A 24,735-nucleotide genomic window follows, 5' to 3' on the forward strand; every position below is an offset into this window, starting at 1 on the left:
TATACCCTTCGGTTGGTTGATGATGCATAGAGGGGACTGTAACCATGGCAATGAACGATAGAATGAATGTAAAACTAATGTTCTCCCATGAAAACCATCATTTAATTCACACAAAAAACATTAAAAAAAAGATGTTTGGTGTAATACTAAAAAAAACTAAAAACTTCAAAAAATGCATGCATGATGAGCTACCAATAAATGTTCAAAAAGCAAAAACAGAATAAAATTGGAAACTCAAATAGGCAATCAAAATCTTAAAGCCAACATTCACTTTGAAGGCGTTTTCAAAGCAAGATGAGCCTAAGCTTTAAAGTTTTCTCCAGACTGCAATTGTTACAAAACCCAACAATTCCCAGATGATATAAACAAAAAGTCATATATCTAATCTATCTAGACATATAACTAGAAAAGTGGTGATATACAGCAAAACTGTGAAATAAGCAAGAAAAAACAACATCAAAAGAAAAGACAGGTAACTTTGAAAGAGCTACAATTAGGCTGACATTTGACTTCTCAACAGCAATAAAGAAATGAAGAATAAAGTCGTCAATTTGTGAACAAAATTAAATACTGATTGGATAAAACAATAGTACTGGTTTGTGTAATTAAAAAATGTCACAATGTATGCTGAGTGAATTAGCCAATCACAAAAGGACAAATATTGTATGAGACCATTATCGTAAAAGAAAAAGCTTCCATACTAAAATAAACATTTTTTGATGGAGGGAAAGGAAGGTACTGATTAGAGAGTAAACGCATGTCAGTTTGGGAGATGGGAGTGCAATAAACAAGGAGGGAGAGGGCAATACACAAGAGGGAAGTTAGTAGATAAACAAGGAAGATAGGAGAAGACTTAGGGAGAGGTACGCTTGGCTAAATGGGATAGAGGTAAACAGTGATTTATAGACAACCTAGGAACAACAATGTTTTTTGAGTAGATACATGGATTAAGACATAGGCTAAATGTGTAAAGGTTGAGGGGAAATGTTTATGTGTTTGACTGTCTTGTGGATATTGGTTTTCCCTGACTATTACTGTAAAATAGACATCTATATGTTACAGAAATCAATACTGAGAATTATGATTACAGAAAGTCTGTAAGCCTATCTTCAGCCTATTAAATGATTGGATTTACTAAAAGGAGAGTTAGAATTTGTCCAGGGAAACAGGCTTCTTTTTAAGCCTTTGGAGAATATGGGGGGGCCTTAGGTTTCTGAGCCCTGCCCAGAACCTGAGTTGCAGCATTCCCTCTTGAAAACACATGCATATCAACCCAGAACTGCTAGAACACAAGATTCTTAATGAAAGACAGACCTGCAGACAAAAAAGGAGACTGTCTGAATTTCAACTAAGCTGTTCGCTGCAGGGAGCAGCTTCGCTTCTACTATTTGACACAGTCCCAGCAGAAGGAGAAACATCATGAAATGCAGATGAATCTCAGAAGCTGACCTCTATCTCCTCTCTAGGATAACTCTGAATTCACTTGTAAAAATATGTAATATTGCCATATTCACAGCTTTTGCTATGAGCTCTGCAGACCTTAGGAAGAAACCGGTCTGGCAACAATTGTTTCAGCTTCAGTGGGTTGAATTCAAAGGGGATTATATGAGCCACTCCCGTTCACAGAAAACCTAAGTACAAAGTAACTGCATTTATGAGATCACAAAAGCAGATAACAAACTAAAGCTGACTGACCCCTGTAGACCTCACCACAATCAATTACCAGCCAGAATCCACAAACCCCCACTATTATATATAGGCACCTACGTAAATAGTCAGAGAATAGTGAACATAAGTGATATATGGTCTAAACTTTATAATCTACATTTCCTGCAGCAATTAGCCAGGTTGGGCCTTATGCCTCACAGCTTCAAAAGAAAGAAACAGAACACTGTGGTTAAGCAATTTAATGAATACTTTAGAAAAACCAAATAATTAAGTAGATGTTAGTAATACTCTTACTATGAAAATAGTAGCGTAGTATGTAGGATAGAAGATTGATAATCACCTAGTAGAAACAATAAAGTACTGTAAGCATTGACAATTAATAGAAACTTATAATACTAAGAAGATGTAATCAGGGGTCTGATAAGTGGAAATGATTTGTGTAAGGTTTAACTTGATCTTTTAGTGAGAATAAGAAGAAACAATGTTATCACTTATGTAGGAGAGGAGATGATATCAAAAGGAAAATGTTCAATAGTTGAAAAATGAACAGGATATGGAAAGGTCAGTTTGGACATCACAGAAATACTTTTGTTAAGGTTATCTAATCACAGAGTGAAGGAATGTTATGATTAAAACTGTGTAATAATTCAAGGGAAAATCAAAGTATCAAATCATTTATGTACTGTGTAATTTTAAGTATAAAAATAAAGACTTGCTGAGCCGGAGCAGAGAAAAAAAGAGAGCTCCATCAGCCAACTAAGCGGAGGCTCCTCGATTACTTTCGTTTTCGCAGATTCCGTGTCTCCTCTGGTGTCCTGAGACCCTGTGAGAGCTGGACTCCCACGGTTCACTTTGGAGAATCAAGGCAAGAGAAGTTAACCCATCAAGAAAACCCCCTTCGAGGATGGAAACTTAAAGGGAATCCACGAACAGCCTACTATGCTTGCTGGTGACCATCTGGGTCTACCGTGAGTGGGAGTGGGGGAAATGCAGCAACAGGCTGAGTTTAGCCATGTTCCATTGACAACTGCTGACCTTGAGATGAGAGAGAAAACAGAAAGGGCTGGCTGGTCTGAAGTTTAGGAAGATGTGTGAACTACTGAAACATGGGCAAAATGTTTGATACTATGAGGAAATGTAAATTGCTACAGTTTGATGAACTGGACTTTTGTTTATGGACGATACAGTTGCTCAAAATTCCAACCAGATTGGAAAGATTGTGCATATCAAAGAATAAGCTTGTTTTCTCAATGTACTACAGTAATTGTTATTGTTGTTAAGTGCTGTCAAGTAGGTTCAGACTCACAGCCACCCTGTATAGGTTTCCGAGGAGCAGCTGGTAGGTTTGAACTGTCAATCTTGTGGTTCACAATCCAATGCTGATCCTACAGCACCACACCAGAAGTCCTAGGGACAGGCAATTTAGACATTGGCTATAAAAAATGTGGGGGCTCTCCTGGGAGTGGGGTTGGGGGTAGGGAGGAAGAAGGCTGGCAATACACAAGAAGGGGGAGGAGAAAAAAGAGAACAAGGCAGAAGGGAGAACGGTTGGGCAGGTTCGCATGGGCTAGGTGGGACAGAGGTAAATGACAAGGTATGCACAACCCTGGAATAACAAGGCTTCAGGATACAGGGATTGAGGCATGGCTCGAAAGGGGGAAAAGAGGGGAATAATGTTTGGATGCTTGGCTGTCTTTTGAATCTTGGTCTCCCTTGCCTACCACTGTGAAATAGACACTTCGGGGAGGGGTGGGGGCAAAACAGCCAAAAACCAGAAACATCACAACAGAAAACATGTGGGCCCATCTCCAGCCTACAACTAACTGGAATACCTTGGGGTGGGGGGTGGTGGTGGGGGGCTGGAAACTGTCCAGACCCAAAATGGTGGGGGGACTATGATGGCATGGACAGATGGAGTGGCTGGGGACACCAGAATCAGGGAGGGAGAGGAGCTGTTTTCTGACAGTCGGGGAAGGGGGGAAATGGGCCCGTGGGGTGTATCCTTTTGTTATTTGATGATGCACGCAGGGGATTTTAATCATTGCAATGAAATGAAATACGAGATAGGATGAATGTGAAGCTGAAGTGGGACAGAGGCAAATAATGATGTATGCAAAACCTTGGAACAACAGGGCTCTGGAATACAGAGATTGAGACATGGTTTGAATGGGGAAAAGGGAAATAATGTTAAGATGCTTGGCTGCCTGTTGAATCTTGGTTTCCCTGGCATACCGCTATAAAATAGGCAGTGGAGGGTAAGAGAAAGGAATAGCTTGTAAGTCCGTCTTCTCCCTATAACTGATTGGAATACTTAAAATAGGGCTATAATGTGCCCACCGAAGGAGGCTTCCTGTGGAGCCTCTGCATTACACAAGATCACAGGTGGAATCCAGAACTGCATCCAGAATCCTCTGAGGGGAAATTTCCACTTGAAAGGACAAGCAGGTCAGCCTGGAGTAGCAAGAAGAACAGAAGATACTTCCTGAAAGAAAGACTGACAGGAAAAATACAAAACAATATAGGCAGGCGGACTGACTACTACAAGAACAAACAAGTGTTCACCAGGAGACATCAAGACAAGTGGTCTGGTCCCCCTCAGGGCAAACCCCCTTCTAAGACTAAGGCTCAGTGGGAATGCACACTCTGACTGGTGACCACATTCGTTCGTCACCGATAAGGGGAAGTGAGGGAAAAACAGCAATGAAGCTGCGAGCTAAGCCCTACAATGCTCAATAGACTCCTGTGAACCTGGATAGAGACCTGGTTGGCCAGCAGTGTGCCAAGTCCAGGGGACTCTTGGACCCAGACTCAGTGACATAGCCACAAAGGACTAGAGTGGAAAGTGAAGAATCCAGCTGACAAGAGAGGGCACATGCATGAGTGCACCCAAACTTGCAGATAATACCCACTTGATCTGGCTTCAATGACTGGATGATCAGAGCTCAACCAGAATAAGACAGAAGAGGGAAAAAAGAACAATCTGATACAATTTGATGAACTTGACCTATACCTATGGAAGCAATAGCTCAAAAGAGGGAACAAATCTTCACAGTGGGATCATTCCCACCTCCTCTGCATACGGAGAGGACAGGGATGGGCAACTTGGACATTGGCTACCCAGAATGGGGGGCTACAGTGGCAAGAAGTGATTGGCTTACAAGTTTTCAAGATGGAACCTAGATCCAGAGGGCGTGGAGCAAGACAGACTCTCCACTGAGTAGTATCCATTCTGCCTAGTGGGGGCTGATGAAAGGAGATACAGATAGGTCTCCTGTGATACAATAGCAAATAATTGTTATCAGGACTGACTGTAAGGGCTGGAAATGTAAAAGTAGACGTTTTGGGGTAAAGGGAAGGGGCGTGATTAACCTTGTAGTCTAGCAGCGGAGGTCCCTGGGACCATCAAAGGAGAAGAGCAAAGAACAGAATCCTACCCAGAGAAGCAGTGATCCCAGGGATGGAGGCAGAGACGATGATGTGGGGAGATGGAGCGGCTGGGGACTTTGGACCCGGAGAGGGGCAATATGCGGACGACTGGGGGGGGAAGGGGGACAGACTTGCGGGTGTACCCTTTGGTTGATGGATGATGCATGGAAGCAATTGTAACCATGGCAAGGAAACGATATACAATGGGATCAATGTGAAACTGATGTAACTATCAGGTAAATTATCACATAATTCACAATACAGTAGCGTAGTGGTTACGAATCGGGCTGCGAACCTTAAGGTCAGCAGTTTGAAACTACCAGCCGCTCCACGGGAGAAAGATGAGGCTTTCTACTCCCGTAAAGATTTACACCCTCGGAAACCCTGTACAGGGTCGCTGTGGGTCAGAACCGAATCGACGGCACTTAACAACAACAGCAGCATTAAAAAAAAAAAAGTGGGGGCTCTAAAGGCATGAAGTGGCTAGCTTACAAGCTTTCATGAGTGTGCTTAGCTTAAAAATGGGGGAGGGAGAGGGGGCAGGTTAAGGTAGAATCTCCACGGAATGTTTTCCTCTTTTCCAGATGGATCAGGTGAAAGGGGGTAGGGATGATGGTAACAGGATTTATGGTTCAACTGTGATTAACTGTTAGCAACATTGTGATTGTCACAACTAATTATAGAAGATGCATAAATAATAGGGGAAGTACTAAATCTTCTATTAAGTAACAGACAGTCCCAGGACCATCAAGAAGGAGGAGCAAGAGTGGAGCTTAAAAGCCTACCTAGAAAAGCAGTGAGAGAGAGAGAGAGCAGCTGTAGGCTCTAGGTCCATGGACTGAGTAAGGATGCGTGCCTGGTGCAGGAGGCTATATTGCAAAATATGCCTTTATGACATTTAAACAAACATATTTTTTTGTTGTTTTGTATATGTCCATCAAATATTTTTGCTCTGTTCATTTGTGAAATATAAGAAGGAAATGGGGAGCCACAGGGAATAAGTAGAATACCTGTTATTGCTGGGAGGGGATTATAATCATTGAGATTAAACAAAGTATGTAATTTCTTGAACATAAACCTGATGAGCTTGTCTGTAAATTTTTACTCAATTCACAATAAAAAGTAAAATAAAAAAGCTATCAGAAAAGAACTATAGTAGGTCAGGTGTGATTAATAACTAATACTAACAACGCACTGTTACCAAAGAATATATTATTATTATTATAAGATAATTATGAGTAAAGAACAATGAATAATATCTATCTAACTTTTTAGCAATATACAAAAACAAACATGTTCTGATCAACAATATTTTTGTTTGTTGTTAAGTGCCGCTGAATCTGTTCTGACTCATAGTGACCCTGTATACGGTTTCCAAAGAGCAGCTGATGAACTTGAACCACTGACCTTGCAGTCCAGCATATTAACCCACAGTGCCACACCACAATTCACCATAGATATGAGAATCTTATTTTTCATTTGTATAAATACTGCTCTTTCATCATTACAAAACTGTACAATATTAAAACATACCATATATCAAAACTATAAAGTATTGTTTGAATGGTTTCTAAAATAAAGCTATTGTTGTGTTGTTGTTGTGTGCCATGGAGTCGGTTCCAACTCATAGCAACCCTGCACAGGGTTTCCAAGGCTGCTAATCTTTACGGGAGCAGAACGCCTCATCTTTCTCCCACGGAGCAACTGGTAGTTTTGAACTGCTGACCTTGAGGTTCGCAGCCCGAATCATAACCACTACGCTACCAGAGCTCCTTAAAATAAAGCTATTACTAGTAGTTAAAAAAAAAAAAGTTTCTCTCTTTCTCCCTTCATGCTCTGGAGCTCATCAGAACATGATTCTCATTCTATTCTTTCTCCTATTTAGTTACATAGTGCCTGGGGTCTTCAAGCTTGCAAGAGACAATCCAAGGCACAACCACTGGTCTAAAAAAACCAACTAATCAAACAAACAAAAAAACCTGCTACAGTAGAACTATAATACATAATGCCAGTGGCATAAATAAAGAAAGAGTGACCAAACTCGAATTATTCTAAGGGCTCTGTATGGTTTGGAAGATGAGTTAAGACAATGATTAACTTTTATCTTTGATAGGTGAATTATGTATTTCTCAGATTAGATCTAAGAGATTATATCAATAGATCTTATAACTCAAAACCAGCGATGAAAGATTAAAAAAAAAACCACAACAGAAGACAAAAAGAAAAATAAGACAACATAAAAAAGCGAGACGAATGGTAAGCAAAAATTCAGAGAGCAGAAATGCATCTAAAAACAATTATAATTGCTAAAACTGTGAAAAGATGACATGTTTCAGTTTAAAGGTAAAACTTACCAAATAGGTAAACATAAATCAGGTAAACATAAATCTGTTTACCTATTTGGTAAGTTTTACCATTTAACTGATACCATCAACATTGAAAGGATATGAAAAAGTTGAAAGTTAAAGAATGGAAAAAAGAAGTTGAGCAAACACCAAAACAAAGCTGGTATGATTATATTAATATCAGATTTTAAAACAGACAACACTGCTAGTGATAAAGAGAGCAATTACATAATGCTAAAAAGTTCATTTTACTAGGAAAATACAGTAATTTCAAAATTCTAATGCTATTTGCAGTCTCAAAATGTCATACAGCAAAAAATCAACGGATTTATAAGGAAAAATACACAAATCCACTAGGTATTTAAGATATCTCAGTCACTAAGTAGACAATTCATCAGATAAATCAGCAAGGATATAAAAGATGTTAGTAAAAGATGTTAGTAACACAATGAACAAGTTAGATTGAATGGATACATTTTCAGCACTATACCCAACTAGTAGCATGCTTACTACACTTATAAAATCCACAGCAAAAATGTGGAAACAACACAGTTGCCCATCAACTGGTAAATGGATAAACAAAATGTAGTATAGTCATGAAACAGAATAATGGGCATAGAGTTTCTTCTTAGAGTGATCAAAATATCCTGGAATTAGATAGTGGTGATGGTTGAACAGCTTTTTCAATAGACTTTAAAAAACAGAGTTGCACACTCAGTTACACACACACAAAATATTAAGAAAAACCTTAAGAAAACATTTGGAGAATCTTTACAAAGAAAACATTTAAGCTTTACTAAAAAATACATGTTGTTAAGAGCTGTCAAGTGAGTTCCAGCACATAGCAACCCTATACAGCGGTTTCAAGAAGCAGCAATATTTATCTTAAAGCGTCACACCAGGATTCCAAAATACATGAGAGAAGACTTTTAAATAAACGATGACATACCAAATTCATAGATCACAAGTCAATACCATAATTAGATCAACCCTCCCCAATATAATCTAAAAAGCCAATTCCAACAGTTATTTCATGCTTGTTGAACTTTAACACGTTAAATCTAGAATACATAATGGAAGTCAAAGTGTCAAGTATAGTCAAGATGAATTTCATACCAATAAAAAAAAATGATAAATCCATAGTAATTAAGACAGAAATGTTAAGTGCCATCAAATCTGTTCCAACTTACTGCAACCCTGTATAGGGTTTCTAAGGCTATAAATCTTTGTGGGAGAAAGCCTCATCTTTCAACCATGGAGCTGTTGGTGGGCTTGAACTTGTAGTTCTCAGTCCAGTGTTTATCCTACAGAGCCACCGTGCTCCTATGACAGAAATATAGTGGCCCAGTAATACACTTGCCAGTGGACCCACAAACACATGTAAACCATGACAGCACTGATGCTATGATAGGTGGGGAAAGGATAGCGGTGTCAAAGTGCTGATTACATCTATGGAGGCAAAAAAACAAAGCCTGGCCGGCTATGGCACTGTAGGATAAGCACTGGACTGGTAATGGCAAGGTCAGTCGTTCAAACCTACCAGGCACTCTTTAGAAACACTATACAGGGTCGCTATGAGTCAGAACCGAATCAACAGCACTTAACAACATCATCTCAGAGGAGACAAACAAATCAATTCCAGATGCATTAAAGGTGATCTGAACATACACTAAAAGGATGATGTATAAAGTAAAAAATTAATATATTTGTCTACTTATTAAAGTTTTAAAAAATCTGTTCACTAACATACTTCCCATCCCAACAAAAAAGGATCTGGAAAGAAAACTACATAGTGGAAGAAGATATCTGCAATACGCATAACCAAAAAAAGATTAGTATCTGGAATATATAAAAATTTCTAGAAATAATGATAAAGTATCCAAGAGAAAAATGGGCAGAAGATGTTAACAGACACTTTGTATAAGGGATAAACAGGTATAAACAAGAATGATAAATAATCAATCACATGACTGTTCAGCCTCTTTAATCACATGAGAAATGCAAACTGAAACCACAGTGTGATACCACTACGCACCCACCAGATTAATACATATTAAAAAGTGAGATAATATCAAATTTGGAAGATGTGGAGACCTTCCAAATTTGATACTTTCTTACCTTATAATAAGCCTTTGCATTGTTAAAAAGCAGCTGGAAGTCAGCAGTCAGAAGATTAACATCATCATACTCTTCCATTTTTAGCTTCTGTTGGATTTTCATCAAGTCAATGGGCTGAGAAACTACTTCATAATAGTCTGGTTGATTTCTGTTATAATTGAAATATGGAGGTTTTTTTAAACATGGTACTAATCCAAAGCCTAGAAAAAGCTGTATTCTAAACTATCTGGGGTAATGTCCAACATTCCAAGTGATTGAGCATATTAGAATTTGCCACCAAATGTATTCTCATGGTTGGAAATAAAATTGAGTTAACAAAAGCAAATGCATCTGTTTTCTTTTCAAAGTATTAATGATATAAAAAATCTAAATTATTATCTGTGATTGTCTTTTATATGTTAAGTGTTTAAAGTTTAAGGTAAAGTTTCTAAGCCCATGTCACTGATTATACAAATGAAGATGTTCAATAATGACTGAAAACAGATTCATATTTCAAAATGCTTGATAAACTTATAAAACAATTTCTCTTGTCATTCATTGTCAGTGATAACAGAACCTTTTTCTACTAAGTACTTACCAGATGACTTTTACATGTTTTTTTTAACTGTTTATTGTGAATTGAGTGAAGATTTGTAAAAGAAATTATCAGTTTTACATTCTACAAATCCTATACTTTGTTTTATTTCAATGACTACAATCTCCTTCAAATAATAAAGTTATACCACTTCTTTTCTATCTCTATTTCTCTTTCTTATTCCTTCTCAACTTTGTCCATAAGTCAATGTTGCCCTTTTCATCTTCAATAATTGACCATTCCATGGTGAATATATCTTACTAGTATTGTTGTCCCCCACTACGTACCTATCTACTACTTGGCTGAAAGGTGGACCACAAGGATGAGTTCCTTTCCAAACCTGAAGAATAGTCGAGGGCCACAGTGTTGGGTGTCCCCAGTCTCTGACCAGTAAACCCATTCTCTTTTAAAAATAATTGTGTCTTGTTGTATATTTTCTCTTACTCTATACAGGACCTTCCAGTATGATTCTTTTTTTTTTTTTTTAATGTTTTATTGTAAATTATGTGATAGTTTACATGAGAGAACATTAGTTTTACATTCATCCTATCCTATATCATTTCATTGCCATGGTAACAGTCCCCTCCATGCATCATCAACCAACCAAAGGGTATATACTACAAACCTGCTCCACCACTCCCCCCACCCCTGGTCAACAGCACACAGCCCCTCTCCCTCTCTGTGTCTAAAGTCCCCAGATGCTCCATCTCTCCACGTCATCATCTCTGCCTCCATCTCAGGCATCACTGCTTCTCTGGGTAGGGTCCTACTCTCCGCTCTTGTCCCTTTGATGGTCCCAGGGACCTCTGCTCCTAGACTGAAAAGTTAATCACTCCCTTCCTTGCTACAAAACATCTACCTTTACATTTCCAACCCTCACAATCAGTCCTGATAACAATTATTCACTGTTGTATCACAAGAGACCTATCTGCATTTCATTTCATCAACCTCGCCTAGACAGACTGGAAAACACTCAGTGGAGATTCTACCTTCCTCCATACTCTCTGGATCTAGGTTCTCTTTTGAAAGCTTGTAAACCAGTCACTCTTTGCCTTTGTAGCCCCTCTATTTTGGGTAGCCAATATTCAAGTTGCCCATCCCTGTCCTCTCCATGTATGGAGGGGGTGGGAATGATCCTTGCTGTTCCCTCTTTTGAGCTATTGCATCCATAGGTGTAGGTAAGGTCATCAAATTGTATCAGACTTTTTTCCTCTTCTTTCTTCTTCTAGTTGAGCTCTGATTATCCAGTCATTGAAGCCAGATCAAGTGGGTATTATCTGCAAGTGTGGGTGTTCTTGTGCATATGCCCTCTCTTCTTATCAGCTGGATGCTTCACTCTCCACTCTAGTTCTCTGTGGCTATGTCACTGACTCTGGGCCCAGGAGTCCCCAGAACTTGCCACACTGCTGGACAACCAGGTCTCCACCTGGGTTCACAGGAGTTTATTGAACGTTGTAGGGTTTAGCTCGTAGCTTCATTGCTGTTTTTCCCTCACTTCCCCTTATCGGTGACGAACGTGGTCACCAATCAGAGCATGTGTTCCCATTGAGTCTTAAGTCTTGGAAGGCAGTTTTCTAGTATGATTCTTATTAGAGCCATTGGTAGTGGTAGCAGGGCACATCTAGTTTCCCAGTCTAAGAGTCATGATGACTGATGTTCACATGTTCCATTGGTCCACTGGACTAGTTGATTCCAAGCATCTTCAATTTCATCACTTTTCTTCTGCACATGGAGAGACCAATAACTGCACTTTAGATGGCCACTCATGAGCTTTTAAGATCCCAGACGCTACTCTCACCAAAGTAGCATATAGAACACTGCCAAGAACTTATTACATGTTGTTGTCAAGTGTCATTGAGCATGTTTAGACATACAAAGATCTTATGTACAACAGAGCAAAACACTGCTGGTCCTGCAGCTTACAAATGTTGCTATGTTTGGTTCAACTGTTGCAGGCACAGTACTCATCCAACTCTTATGAAGGGTCTTCCCCTTTTTCGCTGACCTTGTTTTACTAAGCATGATGACCTTCTCTAAGATCTGGTCCCTCTTAATAATAACATGACCAAAGTACATGAGATGAATGAAGTTTTATCATCCTCACTTCTAAGGAACATTCTGGCTGGTCTACTATATATATACAGCTTAATATCAACTAAGCTACAAAGGTTCCTGGCTTCAAGGAGCTTACCAAAGATGAAAGGATAGGATACACATTCAAACTGTTAAACAAACCAACCATCCACAAAAATCAGTATAGTGGTTATCATTTGGTGGGGAAGGAGACAATGAGAGACACAAAGAGAATTCCAAAAATAGTTATAATACTTTCTTAAATTAGGTTTTGGTTTCATGGATGTCTATTATTATTATTTCCAGCTTTTTACAACTGGGGTTCCATGAGAAAAGTAAACCCCCTGAAAAAATGATCTTCTCAGTTCTCTCACAGGGGTTGGTAGTTAGCGCCATTCTAGAAGCATCTGTGACAAGTTATCACATACAAACAGTGTCTACAGCATTAAGGCTTTATTCTTTCCTAGAACCTTAGCTACGAAGCTCTGCAATATGCATGTCATTTCTTTAGGTATTTTTATACATCTATTACTAAGTGCCATAGAGTTAGTTCTGACTCATAGTCCGTTTCATACATATATGACTTTTCTTCAAAAATAAAAGTGACCAGAACATTTCAAAGAACTTTTTCCTGAATCATTTGAGAGTAAGCTGCTGGAATAATGGCTACCACCCCTGAATAGTTTAATGTATTTTGTTTGTTTTTTGTTTTCAAGTGCCGTCAAGTCAGTTCCAACTCACAGAGTCCCTGTAAAGGGTTTCCAAAGAGTGACCAGTGGTTTTGCACTACTGACCTTGCACTTCAAACTGATCTTGCAGTCCAGTGCATTATCCTGCAGTGCCACACTAGGGCTTTGTTGTTGTTGTTAAGTGCCGTGGAGTCGGTTCTTACTCATAGTGACCCTGTACAGTGTTTCCGAGGCTGTAAATCTTTACGGGAGCAGAAAGCCACGTCTTTCTCCCGTGGAACTGCTGGTAGTTTCGAACTGCTCACCTTGTGGTTCGCAGCCCCATTCGTAACCACTACGGGCTTTATACTATGTAAAAACTCATTTTTCATCAAACGTTCAACTTACTCATTTAAAAATTTGTATCATTATGGACTCATGGATTTCTATTTTAATCAAAGGGTTAAAAATCATTAATTATTTTGATGCTCAAAATGCCCCAGATTTGGCCAGTAGGAGTCCTTTCTATGTTCTTCTGACATATTCCCATCACACTCTGAATTCTTGCTTATTTTCTGGCACAAGACGTTACTGGCTCATTTTGTACTTTGAGGGACCCAGTCCATGAAATCAGCTATTTCCCAAGAAACTCTGGTTCCATTTAGTGGTGAATGGTATTCAAAAATTAGATCTACTCATTAGATGTGCTCATTTCTATTGGGGTGTTGCTGCTCCCAAGCTATCTCAGTGGGTAGAGCTAGAAAACATACACACCACATCTCTACATCTACCTATCTGCATATACTGGAGTCCTGGTATGGCACTGAAGGGTAAGCATTGGACTGCTAGCCAAAAGGTAGTGGTTCAAATCAACCAGCCACTTCTCAGAAACCCAATACAGGGTTATTATGAGTTGGAACCGACATGAACACACATAAAAACATATGCTTGCTGTTGCTGTTAAGTGCCGCTGAAGTCGATTATAATTCATAGTGACCCTGTATAGGGTTTCCAAGGAGCAGCTGATGGGTTTGAACTGCTGCCCCTGTGGGTCACAGTCCAGTGCTGATCCTACAACACAGTATCTCCAATTCTAATCTAACATTAATTCCACTTTTCTGTCTTTCCTATTTGAACTTCTGTTCTCAGACTGTAAAAGCCAGGATAAGCACTGGACTGCTAACCATAGGTCAGCAGTTCAAACCCACCAGCTATTCCGTGGCAGAAAGATAAGGCTTTCTGGTCCTGGAAAGATTTTCAGCCGCAGAAACCCTATACAGGATTGCTATGAGTCATCACTGACTCTATGGCAATGATTTTTTGGTTTGCTCAAATAGTAAAGAGTCCTAGTGACAAAGTGGGCTAAGTACTGGGTTGCTATCTGCAAGGCTGGTCATTCAAACCCTTCAGGAGAAAGAAGAGACTGTCTGCTCCCATAAAGATTTATAACCTCAGAAACCCTAAAGGAGCCGTTTTTTTCTTTTTTTAAATGTTCTATTATGAATTATGTGATACTTTACATGGGAGAGTATTAGCTTAACATTCATCCTATTGTACCCTCCCTCCCCCTGCCTCCCCCTCCCCCCCAGCGTCAGCACACAGCCCGCTCCCTCTCTGGGTCTAGTGTCCCCAGCCACTCCATCTCTCCACATCATCCTCTCTGCCTCCATCTCTGGTGTCACTGTTTCTTTGGGTAGGGTCCCACTCTCTACTCTTCTCCCTTGATGGTCCCAGGATCCAGATCTCCACTCCTAAACTGCAAAGCAGTCACTCCCATCCTTTTGCTGTAAAACAGCTACCTTTACATTTCCAACCCTCACAATCAATTCTGATAACAATTACTGACTATTGTATCACAAGATACCTATCCATATCTCCTTTCATCAACCCTGTCCAGACAGATTAGATACTACTCAGTGGTGATTCTACACTTCTTCCACACCCTCTCGATCTAGGCTTCCTCTTGAAAGCTTGTAAGCCAGTCATTTCTTACCTTTATAGCCCCCCTCCCCATTTTGAGAGGAGCAGTTCTATTCTATCATACAGGATCGCTATGAGTTGGATTAGAATTGACAGCAGGAGTTTAGTATCAGACAGTGGATATCCCTTGATGGTGCAAATGGTTAATGCACTCAGCTGCTAACTGAAAAATCGGAGGTTCAAGTCCACCTAGTAGCACCTCAAAAGAAAGATTTGGAATTCTACTTCTGTAAAATAGCCATTAAAAACCCTGTAGAGCAAGGTTCCACTGAGACACATGGAGTAGCCATGAGTTGGAATAAACTTGCCTTGATAACTGATTTGGAGTTCCTGAATAGTAAACCCCCACCATCAAGTCAAGTTCCACTCATAATGACTCTGTGTAGGGTTCACAAGGATGTAAATCTTTACAGGAAAAGGAAACCTCACTTTTCTACCATGGAGTGGATAGTGGGTTTGAACTTCTGACCTATGGTTAGCAGTCCAGTGCTAACTATACAGCACCACCAGGACTCCTTTCCTGGGTGGTATAAATGGTTAAAATATTTGACTGCTAAACAAAAGGTTGGAGGTTCAAATCCACCCAGAAGCACCCCAAAAGAGAATCCTGGTGATCTACTCTCAAAAAATCAGGCATTAAAATCGCTATGGAATAATTCTACAGCAAAATATAAGTACAACAGTATTTCGTGATGCCCTCCTCACTCCACTGAGGTTCTGCTCCCATCCCCTCTACCAGACCACCTTCCCAACTTCTGCACAGACATCCTCCTCCTCCTCAAGCTCTGCTCTTCTGTATGGATGCTTTCCCCCCGACACTCAGGTTCTGACTTCCTATGATAGGTCACCAAGAGACTCATCCCTATTCCACTCCCACCCCACATACTTTTCTTCCTCCACTTAGGCGCCAATACCCTGTGCTAAGAAATCCTCCTATATGAATGCTCTTTTTTTTTAATAAAGAAGTTCTACTTGGTTTATTTAGACATTTTATTGGGCTTTAGGTTAAAGTTTCAATAGTTCATACACACATTGTGGAAAGCAGGCAGCAGAGGATCCGTACCTCTGCTGCATGATATAGCATAGGTACAGTGGGAGAAGTTATGTGTACCCCAGGATACTGCTGCTGCTCCTCTAGACAACATATTGGGGAAGAGCACAGGCTTTGGGATCAGAAAAACTTGAGTCTGACTCCTGGTTAGTTTTCTAGGAGTTCTGAGAATCTGTAAACTGTGATCAGTGTCTGAAAAGTAGTTGGAACATTGTCTAACGTGGTAACCAATAAATATGAACTTTCATCAGATGGTAATTAAGTGAAATTTATTTTAAAAGACTGCTATTAATGAAATCAAGGAGCTCTGGTAGCGTAGTGGTTACATATTGGGCTGTGAACTGCCAAGGTCAGCAGTTCGAAACTACCAGCTGTTCCACAGGACAAAGATGAGGCTTTCTGCTCCCGTAAAGATTTACAGCCTTGGAAAACCTATTCAGGGTTGCTATGAGTCAGAACTGACTCCACGGCACATAACAACAACAACGTTGATAAATCAACTAAAATCTGGAGATAGCTACCTCATTTTAATAAAATCCCTTATTTTTTTGGCCATGACTAACCAGCAGTGCTCCTCTAATTTGGGATGGTGATATCACATCTTTGATGGCTCTGTTCTTTGAATTGAGAAGTTTGATTCCAACATGTAATTAATAATGCCAAAGGGATCTAAATCTTCAATTAACTGATTGTATTGTTTTCCCAGTGCTGCTGTAAAAAGTTACTACAAACTAAGTGGTGTAAAGCAACACAAATTATTTTTTAATTCTGATGTTCAGAAGTCCAAAATAGGTCTGACTGTGCTAAAAATCAAGGTGTCGGCAGGGCTGCATTCCTTCTCAAGGCTCTATTGGATAAATCATTGCCTTGTCTTTTCCAGTTTCTAGGAGCTGCCTACAGTCCTTGACTGCTTCATCTTTAAAGCCAGCAGCATGTGTTTGTTGTTGTTGTTATGTGCCGTGGAGTCGGTTCCGACTCATAGCAACCCTGTACAGGCAGCAGCATAATCACCTTTAAATCTGTCTCTGACACTTACTTTTACCTCTCTCTTCACCATTTAATAACCCTTGTGATCACACAAAGGAGTCCTGGTGTTAATGAGGATTAAGTATTGGGCTGCTAACCAAAATGTCAGCAGTTCAAATTTACCAGCCACTTTGTGGAAGAAAGATGTGGCAATATGGCTCCATAGAGATTACAGTCTTGGAACTCTTTGGGGCAGTTCTACTCTGTCCTGTAAGTCTGTATGAGTTGGAATTGACAACAGTAGTGGATTTGGGTTTTTGTTTTAGGTGACTACACTGGGCCCATCTGTATCATTTATGATCATCTCCCCAGCTACAGATATTCTGATTAGCAACCTTAATTTCCTTTTGCCATGCAATTTCTGATAGTCACAGGTTCTATGACACAGAGAACACAGACTATTTCGGAGACCATTATTAGTCTGCCTGGCACATCTATTTATGTTTTCAGAAAAAAATGGCTTAATTACCAAGATTTTGAAGGGACGATCAGTATTATTTTACAGTGAGAAAGGAAGGATGCTCTAGTTAGTCAGAGGGATTGCAGCCTCCATGAGGAGGTGTATGTGGGGTAAATATGGGGATCCGAAATGTACTTTGCTTGGTTAGAACATAGAAGCCAAGGCCAAAAGTAAGAAGCAAAAAGTGTTAGAAAGCAAGGTGAAATTAATCACTGTGGCATTCTGAAAAATGGATCCCTCTTAACTATGAAGTCTACACTTTCACTGCCCTCTTAAAGACCATTATTTTTTAACAATCACTTCACTACATCTTGACAACAAAGGCTAAAATCTGGATCTCAGAAAAATTTAAGTCATTTCTTCCAAAGGAAAATTCACTTACCAAAACATTTTAAACATGGACCCCTGACCAAATACCTCCATGACACTGATGTGCTTCCAACTCACCTTCGTTTTGGTGCCCTAATGAAGAGCTCACAGAGGAGTCGACCCTGCTCGTCCTTATAGTCTCGGATGGTATTGTAGAGTTCATGGCACACAGCAATCTACACACAAAAACAGGAAGAAAACCACAAAAAACAGTAAACAGAAAGCCAGTAGAGGCATAAGGATGATCTAACACTCAACAATAAAAACATACTCAAAAAGGCAAGTAGAGAAGGAAAAAGATGAATTCCCAAAAAAATCCCCCAAGTCTGAAATATTCAGCTAGCATCTCACTTATCCATAAGAAACAAACTGATTAAATTTTTGGTACCTTTCATCAAATTCATAAGATTGGGGTTTTTTTTGGGGGGGAGGGGCTTGGGGGAGGTGGTGTCTCTTTTGAGTTTATTGTTCCTAATAACTTTCTTGCTTAAAACCAGTTGACAGAAAGACTACATGGAAAACAGTATAGAAACCCCTAACAATGCCTACACAAAGGCCATATACACTCTGGTGGTGGACCTATCCCGTCTCGTTCTCTCTTTAATCTTGACATCAAACCTGTTCCTGACACTCTCTCTCTGCACTGGTTGCTTCTGCTTGGAACTCTTCTCCAGGACACTGCAGAGATGGTGCTCTGCCATCACAGAATAGCCTTTCCTGAAGACACTAACTAAAAGAGCTCTAATGACCCAAACCTGTCTTCACAGCACTTATTACTAGCTAAAAATACTTTTATTATTCACCTGTGTACTTGGTTATATTCTGCTTCCCACACTAGAACCTAAGCTCCATGTGAGAAATGAGCTAGTCTTATACATACTGGAACAATGCCTGGAACATGACAGGTACACATTTGTTGAATGAATATATGAAGTGACACAGTGATATTTTTCATTATTTCACAATATTATACACTATCAGTGTAGATTTGGCTGAATATATACTTTTGATAAATAAAGGAATTTTGCATTTTAACCCTTAAAGGAAAGTGCATGGGAATCATGGTAAAAGCAGACAGAAACTATGTGCCCCAAATTACTCACAGGATCTACAGTTGGAAGATTGGAGAGTCTCCTCCTTTTTCTGCTGGGGCCTGGTGTGGACACAGAATGGTGTCCGTCATCAAAATCCCCGCTGACACTACTAGAAGGGGAGGTAGCTCTTCTTCTCTTGGAACCCATGGAATCCAACTTCTTCTATAAGAAATAATTAACCATGTTCTTATATTTAAATTTAGACTCTGCCACCAAACTCTCAGCTGGCCACCTACCATCACCCTTCTGGATCACTTAGACTATTTTATCTATTGCAAAGAATAGCTATAAATATTTCTGATGGAAGCCTTTGATCTCACCACTGTACCTCTTTGTTTTTGATGCAATAAACTCACCAATAATATACTCATTTGTATACCACCAATTTTGAATAACTTAATTATGTCTGGCCCTAAATTTACCCTAGACTATAGTTTCCCAGGAGTCCTGGTACAGTGCTGTAGCAGAAGCACTGGACTGCATGATCAGTTTGAAGTACAGGGTCAGCAGTTCAATCCCACCAGCCACTCCTCAGAGACCCTGTGGAGGGTCACTGTAAGTCAGAACTGACTCTCTGGCACTTAATAACAACATAGTTTCCCAACCTATGTGCATTGGTACATAGTACTGATCTCTCAGTCTCTGCAAGAGTCAGGAAGGCTTGGGGATAGAGGACATTTAACCATATGACATTCTGTTGTTGTTAAGTGCCTCCAGTAGGTTCTAATTCATAGCATTTTAGATACACCTTAAAATACATACAATCAAAATTAATTTTTCCATTCATTAAAGCAAGAGTCACAAGATACACCCTTGAAAAACACTTAATGTGACTTGTCATATGCAGAAATAGTAAAAGTGTTCTTTGAATTTCTTGTTAGAAAACTGACCTCTTTTACAGTTATGTGCAGTACTCTATCCCCATGAATGCTGAAATCTTTCCAGTAGGTGATCTGGAAGAACATCCAGACATAAGCTTTCAGGTCCTACTAGGCCTCCAGAGCACTTAATAATTTGTGCACTAGCTCCTTTATTACTGTCCTCTTCCCAGCTCTAGAACTAGCTCCAGGAAGTGTGTATCTGTAACATACACCATAGATTCTAAAAACCATAGATTCCAAAGCATAAAAGGTGCCTTAGGAATGCAGGGATATATTATCATTAACTACCCTGGTTGGTTGCTAAAAATACAATGTGTGAGTCCAACACATATAGGGCAGTTTAGCTTTAAAACTCAGCCTTTTACATAGTGACTTAAAAAGCCATTTGTTGTTGTCACGTGCCATTGAGTCGGTTCTGACTCATAGTGACCCTGAACCTGAGGAGCACCTGGAAGAGTCCAATGCTTACATTACAGTGCCACTAACTTAATAATAAAATAATACATCTTAGTTTTAAGTGAATTTTACCTCAACTTAAAATAATATATTTTCTAAGACCACCAAATTATAAAACTAAAATTAATACCCTGAACATTTTTTATTAGAGGTCCTTACCTATAGCAATTTTCAAAATCAGAATTATATAAATACAAGCAAAAAAATTTTTAAGACAAATTATTTGTATCAAACAGGGCAGACTAAGACAATGAAAATGGGGCATGCATTTGTGTCAAGTCTCTATTCATGACTTGGGCTGAGTTTTTCTGTGGGTGAAGTAATGAGCCTTGTTATAAATGCATTGATTATTTATACATAAAACTTACTAAGCTATTATAACCATGGACACTTTTTAGTTTTTATTACAATTTCTCTGTGTCCTAGGTTTAAGGCTGCCTGCTGAGTAACTAACGGTGTAAAATTACAAATGTATACATTTGGCTATAACACAAGAAATACAATCACAACTGAAACAATCTGCTATAGATAGAGGGGAAGAGTATGGGCATATACCCAAGAAAAGTCCCACAATATTTATATAACTTAATAATAGAATTATAATTTCAAGAGTCTTATTCTAAAGCTAAAAAAACAAACAAACAAAACAGATCCCACTGTTATCCATTGCCACTGTAGTACTCTAAGACACGAGCAGCATGGAGAGATGAGTTGGAGATCTAATTCTTAGGTGAGGATCTCCTGGGAACAGAAAGCAGGAGCAAAATAAACCAACAATAAAACTTGGAAAGCAACTAAGCAACAAGAGGAGTCTCCTATCTCTTTTTCAAAACTAAAGTTCACCTGGTGTTTACAAACAATCCACCCTGATGATGGATGTCCTCTAAACTTTGGTTTGTTATATAGTGTAACAGTTTTCAGTTGGCTAATATTGACTAAAATTTTCAAAGGATTCAGGCACAGAACAGCCAATTTATTGATTTGTGTGTGTTTTATAAAGGCTGACAAACTAGCTTCAATTCATTAAGATAAAGAAACTAAGAACCAACCTTTTGTAAACAAGGACACAGGTGGAATGTGATAAACATGAGGAGGGAATCTTATGAAAAGGAGAACAAAAATTTAAGATAGGTGGAAGGGGAAAGGGAAGGAAGGACAGAAAAGGGAAAGAGTATAGATGATCAGTAATTTACCAGCTTTACCAGAGCACAACCAGCGCCTCGAAAAGCCAGTCTCCTCATTATGTCTGAAGGCCAAGTGCAGCCAGTGGGAGAAGGCAGGGCTTTAGAAGTGCTGATTCAGTGTTAGTATATTCAAAACTGAAAGAGAAGAACAAGGTAGAGAAAGGGGAAATAGAAAGGAAGGGTCAGAAGGAGTAAAAATGAGTACGAGTAGATAGAAAACATTCAAGCAGAACTGCTAAAGAAAGGTAACAAAGCTAGAGAACATAGACATATCAGTTCTCTTACACCTATAAAACTGCTGCAAAGACTTACACACTATCAGTACCTGACATTTCTTCCATTTTAAAACCAAACACTAAAGATACCTCACATGCCCCTTTGCTCACATGGAACAACAGTCAATTTCAGAAGGAAAGGGTGCATTTTCAATGTCTCCTAGCCAACAAGTTGTTAAATGCCGTCGAGTCGGTTCCAACTCACAGTGACCCTGTATAGGGTTTCCAAGGAGTGGCTGGTGAGGTTGAACAGAATTCAATTCCAGAGCTGGAATGAAGAGTGAACACATATGAAAGACTCACATGTGACACAATGTTTTGACAAACCAGAACAAACTGAGAATAGTTCATGTGAGCAAAGAGTCTGAAAAACTCCTTCCCCCCAGAAAAATCAAAAGCAGGCAATACTTCCTTCTACTATTTTATCAAGGTTTAAAAAAACAAACAACCTTCAACCATTTTGGCAGGAGTTCAAAATTACTTCTATAAAGATTCTAGTGAAAATCAAATTAAAAATGTATATTACTAGAGTGTGGTAATCATCATTTAATAACCAAAAATCCTTGAATCATTAACTTACTTTGATAACATAAAAACAGACGTAAAATTTAAGAATAATTTCCAAATACTTTATTACCCAAAGAACACATTTTAAAATGTATTTTGGAAGTTTAACAAGAAATGTAGTGGAGTGAAGTACAACCAGAATTGGAGCTGAAATCTTCCACCTAGAACTATGTTTGATGTTGTCTGGGTCACAACTTGTCAGATCTGTTTCTTCACTTCTAAAATAAGAACAGCTAAGCATGCATATCTTCTTTAGAATATTGTGACAATGAAATGAGACTATGTACAAGGGGACTTCACAAAGTTTGTGCAAAAATTCCATTATCTTTCAATTTCATTTTTCCATGAACTTTTAAAGCCCCCTCATACATAAAATCATCTTGAAAATTCAAACCACAACACAAACATTTAAGTTCCAACTCTAAGATGGCACGCTCCCTAGGCACAGGAACTGTGTTGTATGCTTTTCTGTGTTTTTAGGGCCCCAGCTTATAGGATAGTATCTGGCATAGCCTGGGTGCTCAATATATCTCGTTTATTACAAGTATACTTAGTGGGACCTTTAAAAACAATAATAAAAAGATTATTTGTACTACGTAGCTTGAAGGCCCTGTGAGCATCTCATCACCAATTCTTTTTTTCATGGGAATATAAATTGTGCTCAATTTCAAGTTTAAAAATGTGTTTGATTATAGTCACAAGTCCAAAAGTCAGACAACTAATGATTAATTTACAGTGGAAATTTATGACATGCAAACTGGGAGACTATTTACTCAGTATAACCAAATGTCAAATTTACTCAGTATAGCCAAATGATAGTCTATAAACTTTTTGGAACTCTCCTGTATTTCTAGTACTTACAAATAAAAACCTTGACAAATAGAAAGCTCAAAGGAAACAATCACCCATAATCTTACTTCCAAGTGTAAACCATCCTTAATATTGGCATTCAGAGCTTTAAGTATGCATTCGATGCCTTTGTTGCCCATATTATTATTATCATTATTTTAACAGAAACTTAAACAGTATCTATTATTTTCCAACCTATGTTTTAATTTTGAGAACATTCTTCCAAATCAACTTACTTCCACAAGTTTAATATACCACAAAATTCATGAGAATTTTTGTAAATTATTAATAGTTGAAGTATCTTCTAACTCCCAAAGCCAAAGAAAGTGGCAAGGTTCTTTTTGCCATCTATCCACAACACACATGTGTTAGTTTTCATGTGAAACTCTTTGAAAAAAACTTTCCAATCTTCTGACTGAGATTTTAAAACACGGGTACGCTGTTAACAAGTAATAAAGCAAAAAAAAAAAAAAAAAAAACCATAGTATTCAAACTTTAATAGTCCGATTTTGGGGAAATTATATTTGGGAGAAAGTGCACCACTAAATGAAAAAAACAAAACGTATCGAAAATTTTTAAGAAGTCCCTCGTAAGTAGGAAAATAAGTTTTAAAGTGTTTCACTCCAACTTATTTCTATAACTATATTAAGAATTTGGAAATCCAACACTGTGTATTTGTCACTTGCTTTTCAGGATTCAGTCAATATTTCTGCTACCCTTTAAAAATCACAAATAAAAATAAAATTATCCTTCTCTTTCAGCAGAACATTTTAAGAAATGGAAAAATAGTAACTAAAAAACCCAGGAAATATACAGTTTTAAAAACCCGGCTCTTAATGGGGTTGCATATTAGCCACTGAGATATCTGGCCTCTGCTATAAATACGAGTCTCATTGATAAAAAAAAAAACATTCGGTCTGACACGACTGTCATCTGGAAGCGTAAGAAAGGTCTGATTCGTCAAGAAAAAAAGGGGGCCTGGCCGGGGGAGAAAATAAGGGTTTTCCCGACCTGTCACTGATATGAAGAGGTAAGGAAACGTTGACAGCTTTGAAGCTGTCCCGCGGAGAGCATTCGGCCAGTCGCGGGGGGCGGGAAAGAAGAGCACGGCGAGTTTTCCGGCCTCGGCGCGCCTTTGTCTCGGCCAGCAGGTGCGATACAGCTGCGGAGCCAATCCCGACGCCCCGCCCCGCGCGCCGACCCGACCGGCGCGTCCTCACAGCCGGGGCGGGGCCTCAGCCAAGGCTCCCGCCCGCCCGCCGGGGCCCACACAAAGGCCCGGCAGCCGACCGAGAGGAAGCGGCCCCACCCGACTCGAGCACAACCTTACCCCGCTGTTCCGCCGTCTGCAGCCCCGGCCACCGACCGCCGCGCTCCGCCCCGTGGCCGCCACGGCTGCTGTTATTGCTCCTCTGGCCGCGGCCGCTGCCGTCGCCCCAACACCCGCTGCCCTCACCCCTCCCGGTGCCGCCGCAAAGCCAGCCCCACGGCCGCCAAGCGAACCCGACTCTGCACGACAGTACATGCGCACGCACGCGGGAAAGCGCCCGTAGCGGCGCGCTTTGCGGCAGTAGCGTAAATACGTGATGCTTGCCTGTGGGCACAGTTCGCACGTGGCGCCTGTGAAGTGAACTTCTTCAGTCTGCAGTCTTCGTCGTTCCTGCCACTAGT

The 24,735-nt window shown here is 39.6% G+C and overlaps 1 protein-coding gene across 1 annotated transcript in view; it reads right to left on the reverse strand.

Moving 5' to 3' along the window:
- The window catches only part of PBRM1 (polybromo 1), a 137,118-nt gene extending 118,119 nt beyond the window's left edge, over window positions 1-18,999 (reverse strand). The window contains exons 1-3 of the mRNA XM_006876054.1: window positions 18,862-18,999; window positions 17,837-17,934; window positions 9,558-9,705 (exon numbers count right to left, since the gene is read on the reverse strand). Of these exons, the coding sequence (XP_006876116.1) occupies window positions 9,558-9,705; window positions 17,837-17,934; window positions 18,862-18,999 (384 nt within the window). The remainder of the gene's footprint in view (window positions 1-9,557; window positions 9,706-17,836; window positions 17,935-18,861) is intronic.
- Between the last annotated feature and the right edge of the window lie 5,736 nt (window positions 19,000-24,735).

Source organism: Chrysochloris asiatica, unplaced genomic scaffold (genome assembly GCF_000296735.1).
Source record: "Chrysochloris asiatica unplaced genomic scaffold, ChrAsi1.0 scaffold00350, whole genome shotgun sequence".
Lineage (NCBI taxonomy): Eukaryota > Metazoa > Chordata > Mammalia > Afrosoricida > Chrysochloridae > Chrysochloris > Chrysochloris asiatica.